Below are 11409 nucleotides of genomic sequence, written 5' to 3'. Positions count from 1 at the left end.
ATTAACTGATCCATCCTTTTAATTACCTGATCCACTTTAACATTCTATGTTTCCCCCGTGTGACAAAACTTGTCAAAAGAAGATAGTCCTCAACGCTCTTCTAAAGTAGATCAACATTCATACAGAGGTGGACGGAGCATCTCCAACAGGCAAGAAAGCCCAAGTCTCTCGAGCAAAAGAGCTGTTGGTCAACAGGCTTACGTGGGCTACGCAATTACATTACAACAGCCCTCAGGATGGTCCAGGGTCTTCCTTTTGCACTTCCACAGGCTTTGCCTTCTGGGCTTGTGTGTCATCCTGCATCTCCTGAAGCACGCTTTGGAGTCTCACTGCCAACTCAGCATCCTTGGACTTGGCTTCCTGAGGAACCTGCTGGGCTACCTGTAGGGCAAAGACAAACCAGCACCACAGAGTTCAAGCATGAATCCCGCATGGAATCTTCCAGTCCCTTATAATAAATCTATTATTGATTCAAACATGGAAAGCCTACCATTCAGTGCCAGAGCTCATCTTTCACAGACAGAAGGTCCCAAGTTCAATTCCTGGCACTTCCCAGGAAAAGGTCTGAGACACGAGGTGCAGGAGAAGACCCTGGAGAGCCCCTGTCACCACACTGGGGACCCCTGTACAACACAATTATACCAATGTCTCATATTACTGCTTGCAAAAAACTGGCTGCTATGCAAACGTTTCCAAGTTGTAGTGAGCAGAGAGCCCTTTATTTGAGCCTGTGGTCCAGTTGGGGGCTACATCACTGGCCAGGCAACTGGATGGGATAAGTCAGTGTCACAAGAAAGATAGGCGTGGCTTTTGGGCTTGACAGTTTACATCACCACAGAACGGCTGCTGATGAGCAAGGTCCAGGATTTCCTTGAGATTTAGGATTCAACATAGACTGACTTCAAAGGTTCTCACATTAGGGAAAGAGTGCCAGCCAGTCAACTTGCTCAGCAGAAGTCAGGGTCTCATTGAAGGTTGTGAACATCTGTCAGCTGGCATAAGCCAAGCTCAAGGTGTGCAGCTGTTGCACAAGAAGTGCAATATGCATAGGTTAAGTCCTGGGGATGAAGGAGAGGAGAGGCCAGAGGTCACTGAACACTATAGCCTCACAAAAAGTTAAACATAATGCAATGTATTGCTTAAGTAACATCCACCCTGACTTTGCGCATTTGTTTCCACAAAGCAAGACCAACGTTTCATTAGGATTTCCAGCCAAGCGCACACAGAAATAACCTTGGACTATTAAGAGTTAATTTTATGAGGGTCATTGGCATGGAAAGGTTGTTATTGTGATGGTGCACCAGTGACAGTTACAACCTTTAGGTCACACAATATAAAAACTGCTTACTATGGAATACCTAAAATGTTGCATTCAACATACCTATTCCTTTCAAAGCCAAACTTCATATTTCAGTGCCTATCCATAGGACAGTGAAATTAGTCCACCCAAAAACAAAACTGGAAGATTCTACATATTCAAAGGTGCGGGAATCTCTCCACAGCATGTGGGAAAACACCGTTTTAAACAAAAGAAGAAAACCCAAAAAAGATGTTCTGAGAGGCATGTGCTCTGGGAGGCACAGAAGGCTGAGGTGGTTGAAAGAAAGAACAAAGTGCATAGGGAAATTGATCAACTCAAGGAGCTTATGGTGTTCTGCATGGGGGGGGGGATTTCACAGTGGTTTATGCTAAACCCTGCCCCCCAGATTCTCAGAGGACCTCAGTTTGTTGACAGTACTGACCAAACACACTGGGGAAGTAATCCTACCTGGCTTAATTCTGGCCTAAGTCTTTGAAGCTGAGGGAAGGAGCCTGAGAAGACAGAGAGGTGGAAGGTTGGGAGAGAAGAGAAAGATGTCCACAAAGGCACTCCCCTAAACCTCAAAAGCTTCTTGGGGCAGAAAGACATCAAAAGAGGTTAAAAAACAAACACGAAGAAAGCCGGGTTCCCTTTCAAGCACAGGGTATCTAGGACTAGGGGAGGCCAAGTACAAGAAGGCAGCCAATGGCTTTAGATGGTGGGCTTGCTGAGAAGAGTTAATAGTAGAAACTGTATGCTCACTGACATTATCATTTATCCTGGAATAATAGCCCCTTCACTCACTTCAGCAATCTGTGAGGTCAAGCCCTCATGGCAAATCAGTAGCAGGCTCCAGTCCAAGGAGGTGCTCAGAAGCCACTACAAGTACCAGACCCTGAGACAGAGAGCAGGTTTTTTGCCCATCTGAGCGGGCAATGCAGATGCAGAAAAGCACCCCTGAGTTCAGAGCAACCCCCAAGTATCCACCCTACTACAAGAGGCTCTATCATATTTAATCGTCAGAGCCTCTCAAGACACAAAAGGGTTAGGAGATAAGAGATGAGGCTGGCAGGAGCAAGCCCTAAACATGCCCCGAGTACCCCGAGTCTCTGCCGTAGATATCAGCTTTAGAGTTCTGACTGGACCAGTCTGGAACCCTCTTGCTCTCTCTCCGCAGCATTCTATAAATGGGCAAAAAGCCTTCCTTTTTTCTCTTTGTTTTCAAGAGTCAGTCAACAAAATTACATGACCCCCCCCACAACTATCTGCTCTTACTCCCCTATGTTATTATGTCGGTAATCTGGATTTCTGTCACCATTGTAAACTTTGCTGAATTTTACTTAAACGGTTATGTGGTTTTAATAAAAGGAGCTGTACATGACCTGGAAAGAACTTTTGTGGTACATCAGTCCAGTCAATACATTTTACAAGCACAAAAGAAAAATATATTGTTTAACAACTGATTAGTTTAAAGCCATGGGGTGCGAGAATCACTCTCTAACACAACCCCTTGATCCTGGAGCGCCTCATAGCTCAGAATGCCATGTTGCATCCAGACTACTCAGTAATTGAGGGGAAAGTTTACTGTGCAACATACTGCCCAATTACTGACCTCCTTGTACTGGAAGAGGTCACTGAACTGACTTCAAGCTATTAACCTTTCACTTCCGGTTCACTTCTGTGAGCCACACGGAGCAGCACTTGACCATACTTACACTGCCCATTGTTTTCTTTCGCAAAATAATTCCCTCTGCCAAGAGCGCTTTCCCCGTTTCTTCAAACAGTCTGTCTTCATCCACCTCTCCCAGCTTCTGCAGTTCAGCGTATTTCTCAACAAACCTGGAATCCAACATGCATGAGATCAGCCAAACAGTTGTCAAGCAGGGGAAACAAACTTCCATTCCCTTTGCTTGGAGGAACAGCCTCAGGGCAGTATTTGTCCACTTACCTTTGACAGGTGGATTTAAAGTTTAATTTGGACAGTTCAAAGGCCTTTGGACCATTTCCATAAGCTTCATAAAATTTCCTATACAATAAGAAAGACATTTCAGTCTGGAATGACTGTGTGTGAAGACTGACATTACCATCAATAAGGATTCAAAGACACAGAGACGGAGTCATGGAATTCTTTCCTGTGTCTTATGGCATGGCTGGAGGGTGCGCGACACAGCAGCCTTGCTGGAGCTAAACTGTGTCTCAACAGTGCCCATAGGAACTCCAACCTGAGTCCATGATAGAAGAAACATAGGATCTCACAGTAAAAACAAAAAGTAGAATTTGAACTGGGGTCCAGTTGGCACTCAAAATCTTAAGTCTCTGTAGAAAACTGAAGTGAAATGGGTCCATTATGTCTGGCAGATTACCTATTCCCCCCTCCCCCGCAATACCGCCATAATCTCCAAGACCAACCAACAATGATTATGTCAAGGATGGAAACAATAAAAAAGGAGGATTTATGCTGAAAAAAGCCAATGTAACAACAGCACAGGCAGCACTTGAGGGTGGAGGTGGTTAAATTCTTTTAAAACACATTTTGATTTCTTGCAGTTATGAACTGAGCTTGCAACAAGAAAGTGCAATCAGTATCTGTACACAAGTGCTTGGAATTTCTGTAAATCTTCATCAAATTTCTGTTTATGTTAGTTATTTGCCCAAGAGCTCACTTCTGAGAAGTTGTCAGTGACCTACATTTTGTAAGCTTAGGAGATGGTTGCCCTGATTGCTTCAGGAAGCACAAGCAATACTAACAGTCTGCTGGCCAAAGAACCAACCATTTGTTCTTGTAGGTTATCCGGGCTTGTAGGTTAACCAACCATTTGCTCAACATTAAACCAAGGACACAAGAGCTGCCTTTTACCTCTCAGCGTCTCCGACCCCTTCAAAATTCATGCCTTTAAATGACCTGTGTGCATCGCTTTCGCTTGATAAGCCCTATCAATTTCACATACAGCATTACGGATGCTCTTGAAACCTAAAAGCCAAATCTCATCTGTTAAAAGATTTCTTTGTTTTGTGCAAGTCTCTGAAACTACCTGTCAGTCCTGGAGTTCTACTAACAAAAGATAAAAAGAGAAATGCCTCCTAGACTTACGCTCGGATCTCATCTTCCTTGTACAGGATGGTGGGGACAGTGACCCGCACTTTGCCATACAGTGGACGAAGCTCCCGATAGACAGGCTCCCTCAGTGGGGGGAAAGCAACATAAACGTCATACCAGACTGGTTTCTTGGATTCGGGCATCACTCCAGAGCGCATCAGGTCCCGTGTCCTAGAAAAAAGACACATATGCAAAAGTACTACCAGTGAGGAACTGGGTCAGGAAAAGTCACCACAAAAGCAGACATCACATCCCAAACACTCGTATCCGCCCTCCCCCACAAAGGAGGAAACTGGACTAGTCACTTACTAAGAAACATTTATCTTCTAAATCAGCAGCTTTACTCTCTCTGCTAAAGATAATTTCTATTTGCACTAATCATAGGAAGCAGAGTATTCATTCTTTCCTCTACTATGGCAATGTTTCAGAGAAAGCCCCTTTAGCCTCTTTATAAGAAAATGTTTTGACCAAACAGGGGGGAAAATACTTCTCATTTTGGCTTCTTGCTCACTCTCTCTCCACTCCCCCAGATATACTATCTTGATTTCAAAAGCAGTTGCCGTCACTTCGCCACATCAGAGCCCTTCTGTTTCTGTTGCTCAGACAATGCATTCCATTATCACTCTTGAGATGGAATTGTCATGAAACCATGATTTGAAACCACAATTTCAAACAACCTGGACTAGCCTTAACCCCTATTAGTGTACACTAATGCAAATGGCCTAAGCAACCAACAGATATTTACTTGCAATTAGATTCTACTAAGTCCAATGGAATCAACTCCCAGGTAAGCATGAGACTTCGACGTTCCATTATGGAATGGGTCCCCACCTTTAGGTGCTGTAGAACACAGGCAGGATGGTGCTGCTGCAGTCGTCATGTTGGTGGGCTTCCTAGAGGCACCTTGCTGGCCACTATGCAAGCAGACTACTGGACTTGATGGGTCTGGGTCTGGTCCAGCAGGGCCTTTCTTATGTTCTTTTTCAGCCTGTGAGCACCTTTGGAATTCTGACACAAGGGCACCACCACAAATTGGCTGTCATTTAAGGCAGAGCCAATGACAAAATGTCAGGGAATGGAGTTATATATCATTCTGATGGTAGGTTTTCAACATTTCATAGAGAAGATCTGTTTAACAGGAAGTCTTTTAAAATACTGTTTAAAATGTTTTCTTGCATAAACGCAAAATATGCATACAAGTTGGGACAGCTACGAAACTCTCTTCTGGCAATACCTGTCTTCATTTTGCAGGCATGTCATTCATTTATGCAAAAAAGAAACGGGAAAAAAAACGCTTCTCTTGGCTGTCCCTTTACATGAGCATAGTCATTTTTTACCTGCATTCAGGTAGCTGGCTCAAGATTGACTCAGCCTTCCATCCTTCCGAGGTCGGTAAAATGACCCAGCTTGCTGGGGGTAAAGGGAAGACGACTGGGGAAGGCACTGGCAAACCACCCCGTAAACAAAGTCTGCCTAGTAAACGTCAGGATGTGACGTCACCCCATGGGTCAGGAATGACCCGGTGCTTGCACACCTTTACCTTTTACTACTACTAACAGCAACAGCTGGGGCGGAAAGGCTGGCGAAAGCTCCTTCCTCATGAATACAGCAAGAGAGAGAAAGATTCTGTCCAGATTTTGACAGAAACACAAATGACTTTTTAAAAGCAAACAGAATTTGATGTAGCGAGATTATTATCAACTTTTACCTGAATTATGAAAATACATTAAAACTGGGAAGACCTGATGACTCCAATAGAAATTCCTGTTACATGCATTAAGCATTTTAGCCGTGCAGCCCAACTGTGTGTAACCAAAGTCAAGTTCCACGGTGTTTTTGGAATACCGCTCTGTTATTTGCACAGGACTTTACAGAAAACCATAAGCATCAAAATCTCAAGAAGCTCCACTTTCTAACAACACTTAGCAGGCACCATGAAAAGTGCACTAGGCTAGTTCTACACAGGTTGCCCCAGGGCACTTTAAAGATTAGCAAAATTTCAATCTATCAATCAACCTTTAATGGCATATCCAATATTACAAAGAAGAAGAAAAAAACAGTATAAATACAACTAGCTAAAAAAGCTAAAACAAACATAAAATCATAACACAGAGTTTCCCAAATTTTTCATTGTTAACACATCGACTAAAAAATTGGCCACCGCCACAGTGATCTCGACTGTTGTTATCATTCAATAAATTTGGACATTTTATTTCATTAGGAAGATAATATTTAGAATGTATCCAAGTATTTAACCCTTTCTTCCTAGCGGAGGCATATAATGAGCAATCGAGAAATACGTGCTCGACTGAGTCCAAAAAGTTGGAGCCACATTCACATTCCCGTTCATGTTTAGGAATATGATTAGCAAAATTTATTCCAGCATAAGGTTTGGAGAGTCAAGAGCTCACATATGATGGAGCGCATTCATATTGTGCCTACGCATAGACATGCGCACGTGGAAGCCCACACACGTGTACACCTAAATGACAGCACGCTGCAGCGCACGTACGTCTACTCACAGCTATATGCCGCACACAATCAAATATTAAAAGTGCACATTAAGAAGACAAATCTTTCAGCTTCAGAGAACTGACTACGCAAACCCTCTTATCCAAGGGATTAGCCGCATTCTTTATGCTCCCCACACATACCGCCGCCCCCCTTTACACGCTCCACTCTGTTTGCATCGAAGTCACGGCCCAAAAGCCCAACCCCGCTCCCGCAGCCCAGGCCAACCCGCCGCCCTTCGCCTCCCCGCCCCAGCTCACCGAGTGAACACGGTCCCCCATTTCTCCAGCCTGCTGCCGGCCATGGCCGCGCCTCGGGCCCAGCTAGGCCTTCCTTGACAACCAGCCCGCGGCCCTTAGCAACAAGCGGCAACCGGAAGTGCGAAGCCGCGCGGGACTGGCGGAGGCGGATGTCAAAGGCGCGCAGTCCCATTGGCTCCCGACAGAGGCGGCCGGCTCCTCATCGCGAGCGCTGCAAACCCTCCATGGGTAGTAGCAGCAGATGTTATTGTGCTATTGGATCGATACATGCTGTGGGTTGGATTTTTTTTTGTGGGGGGGAGGTGTAGTTGGGATTGTTAAGGTCTGTGACCACAGGAACAAATTTGATCTTTTTTTATATATAATTTTTTATTAAAGTTTAACAAAACACAATGTAAAAAGACAAAAAAAATTAATAACAAAAAAATTAACATACAAAAGCAAAAAGAAAGAAAAAAAGAACAAAGATAAAAATTAACATACAAAAGCGAAAAGAAAGAAAAAAAGAACAAAGATAAAGGTAAAATGAAATAAAAGGGTATTTTTACATCATATATAGTACAATCATAACCAATCAAAATATCCAAAAATACCCTTCTACCCAACACCCACCAAAAGTGACCCTTCTTGAATTCCTATGAGTTTCCACTATTGTGTGTGTAAAGCGCCGTCACGTCGCAGCCGGCTTTCAAGGCAAGGGACAGACAGAAGTGGTTCGCCGTTGCCTTCCTCGGCGCAGAGGAAGGCAATGGCGAACCACTTCTGTGGTTCAAATTTGTTCCTGTGGTCACAGACCCTAACAATCCCAACTACACCTCCCCCCCCAAAAAAAATTCAACCCACAGCATGTATCGATCCAATATCACAATAACATCTACTACGACACATTGAAATAAAACTATAAAGACTCCCCCCCAGCATTAAAATCATTTGCCAGGATATTGTGGACCATATCAAGCCGTTATGTTACAAGTATCAGGCCTATTAAAGCTTTTCCTTAGTTTAAACACTAATGAAAAAAGAGGCCGCTCTCTGTGTAATAGATAAGAGAAATAGAAAGAGAAACTGCTGAATTACAGTTGATATTCAAACTAAAGTCAATGCATTTACCTGGGCTGAATAAAGACCTTGCATTCATGGCCCATTATCAATGCTGATTTCTCCACACCCATCTCTCCCCTGGACATCACAGACTCTTCTGCATATCACACCTATTCCCATCACTCCTGCTATTCACATTTACATACTGTTAACATTTACATACTAATGCTTGTCTGAATTCACTCTCCTCTACTTAAAGACAGATGGATTCACATTCTAGCTGTATCTGAAGAAGAGAGCTGTGGCTCACGAAAGCTCATACCCTGCCAGAAAATATTTTTGTTAGCCTTTAAGGTGCTACTGGACTCTTGCCCTTTTTGACTACTGCAAACAGACTAACACGGCTACCCACTGTGTAATAGATAAGTTTACATCAGCCAGCAAGAATCTTACTTGTGCTTCTTCTGAGACCAGCACTTGTGGTGTGGACTGGGTCAATCTAGGTTGTATCGTGGTGTACGGGGCGCAGTGGAAAAGAACAGCATGTTGATATATTTCAGATATATTTGATATTTCAGAGGGCAGCTGTGTTGGTCTGTGGCAGAACATTCGAGTCCAGTAGCACCTTAGAGGCTAACAAGATTTTGGGGGGTGTAAGTTTTTGAGAGCCTAAACTCCCTTTGGTATCTGAGGAAGGGAGCTTTGACCCTCAAAAGCTCATAACCCAAAAATCTTGTTGGTCTCTTAAGGTTCTACTGGACTCGAATCTAACTGTTCTACCCCAGACCAACACGGCTATCCTCTGAAATTATTTAAAAACATGTTATTATTGATTGACTTAAAATATTTGTTTGCTTCATTTATATCCTGCCTTTCTCTCCAATGGGGACCCAAAGCAGCTTGCATCACTGTCTTCTCCTCCATTTTATGCTCACAACAACCCTGTGAGGTAGGTCAGGCTGAGAGAGCGTTAAAGGCTGAAGGTCACCCTCAAGCTTCTGTGGCAGAGGGGGGATTTGAACCTGGGTCTGGATCTCCCAGATGTTAGTCCAATAGTCTCACCACTACACCACACTGGCTCCAGCTCTCACCCAAAATAACATCTCCCCACTAAGCTTCCAGGCCACCCAAAGCGGCATTCATCCCCCCCCCCTTGTAAAAATGCTTTATTACAACTAGAATCTCAGCACACAAAGATGCTTAAACTATTGCATTTCTGCTTGTTGTTTAGGTTTCAAAGGTGCAACCGTGTAATGTATCATTTCTCCTTTGCTGCAGTGGGAAGACTCTATCTCAACTCCCCTCAAACAAGGTGGAGGAGGGAGGTGACTCATCATGCCTCGAAAGCAATCTGTCAGGTATGGTCCTGGAAATCATGTTGCAAAAAGATTGCACCTGTAGAGTGTCTGCCTGATAGCCCAGAAACATTGTGTTGTTGGACTGGCCTCAATAAAAGATACAATAATGATCTTGTTCATTTTCCTGGATTTTACATGGTCCAATACAGCTGTTTTCAACTTTTCCTTGATAGGCTCAAGGCATTTCCTCTGCAACTCTCCATGTTGCCATAGCTTGGTTGCCCAGCACTTCTGCTATCTGAGCCCTCTTCTTTGGAGGCGACAGGAGCCTACCAGAGAGAGGGTTGCCAACCTCCACATGGGGCCTGGAGTCCTCTTGGAATTACAAATGATCTGCAGACTACAGGGATTGGTTTCCTTGGGAAAAAACGTGGCTTTGGAGAGTGGACTCTACAGCATCACATCCCAGCTGAACTCCCACCCTTTTCTAAATGCTGCCTTCCCCAAGTGCCATGGCTCAGTGGTAGAACCTCTGCTTGGCATGCAGAAGGTCCCAGGTTAGGGTTGCCAGGTATGGGTTGGGAAATACCTGGAGATTTTGGGGCGGAGCCTGAGGAGGGTGGGGTTTAGAGAGGGGAGGGACTTCAATGCCATAGAGTCCAATGGCGAAAGTGGCCATTTTCTCCAGGAGAACTGATCTCTATCGGCTGGAGATCAGTTGTAACAGCAGGCGATCTCCAGCCACCACCTGCAGCAACCCTATCCCAGGTTCAATCCCCGGTGTCTCAAACGGACCAGGCAGTAGGTGATGTGAAGGAACTCTGCCTGAGACCCTAGAGAGCTGCTGCCAGTCTAAGTGGGCAATACTGGCCTTGGTAGACCAAGGTTGTGCTTCAGTACAAGACAGCGTCTTGAGCCCCCAGGTCTCTAGGAACTTTCTCCAGCTGGAGGGTGGTGGTGCCTTGACGCCTTGCCTCTCTCCCTACCTCTGTTCACTTGCACAGACTGTTGAGTTTTAGGCACCAGGCAAAGGCCTTCTTATTCTCCCGGGTGTGTGCACCGTGCCTCTGAACTTCTGTAGTCTTGGGGGGGGGGGGGGAGATCAGGGCTGGCAAGAAAAAAGTACATAGAGGCAGCGTCCAGCACCCTTATGCCCTTCAAGAGTTCACAGATGAAAACAGGAACACTCTCATGCACTGCTGAAAAGGGTTTGTATTTAAGGCACTGGTTCCCAACCAGGGGTCCATGGACCCCCAAGGGGTCCGCGAGAACTAAATTAAGGTCCGCGAAACAAAGTTATAAACCCATAATAAATTAATATTTTCAATTAAAAATTCTCTATTATAAATATATATATATATATATATATATATATATATATATATATATATATATATATATATATATATATATATATATATATATATATATACACAAATATTATTCTAAGCTTAATGTTTAACTAACAGTTATGATTAAAGTTTATTTTCAAATACTCTGAATTTTTATTTTGACCCTTGGGGTCCCTGCACCGAACAAAAAAGTCCTAGTGGTCCCTGGTCAAAAAAAGGTTGGGAACCACTGATTTAAGGAGTCGCAAGAATTTTGTATTTTTAATACCCCCCCCCCATTCCCCACTCTCGAGGCAAAGACTCGCTCCTTGGGCGCCCCCTGCTGCCTGTACCGCGCGTTGTTCGCAAGTCTGCTTAATTCTACCCAGCTGCAGCTCAAACACAAAATACAACATCGCCAATGTAAGTCAACGGTGCCTGCTGTCTTTTTCATTCCTGCACCCATCAACCCTTCAAATATTTCATTTTTTAATTCCTAAAAGGGGTTAGCAGGATCCTTCAGAGAACAGCAGATTTATTTTGGCCTGATGTCATCAACGCATCGCAATTA

At 44.2% G+C, this 11409-nt stretch overlaps 1 protein-coding gene across 1 annotated transcript; it reads right to left on the bottom strand.

The window, feature by feature from the left end:
- Window positions 1-231: 231 nt before the first annotated feature.
- Window positions 232-7238, bottom strand: MRPS23 (mitochondrial ribosomal protein S23). Its single transcript, XM_056865369.1, has 5 exons — window positions 7169-7238; window positions 4392-4568; window positions 3249-3326; window positions 3012-3139; window positions 232-377 (listed from the first exon to the last, which is right to left on the bottom strand). Exons 1-5 carry the CDS (start codon window positions 7210-7212, stop codon window positions 232-234), a joined length of 573 nt encoding a protein of 190 aa, XP_056721347.1. The 5' UTR covers window positions 7213-7238.
- Between the last annotated feature and the right edge of the window lie 4171 nt (window positions 7239-11409).

This window comes from Euleptes europaea, chromosome 19 (genome assembly GCF_029931775.1).
Source record: "Euleptes europaea isolate rEulEur1 chromosome 19, rEulEur1.hap1, whole genome shotgun sequence".
Lineage (NCBI taxonomy): Eukaryota > Metazoa > Chordata > Lepidosauria > Squamata > Sphaerodactylidae > Euleptes > Euleptes europaea.
The sequence above is the reverse complement of the archived record's forward strand: the minus strand, read 5'-3'. Positions and strand labels throughout refer to the sequence as shown.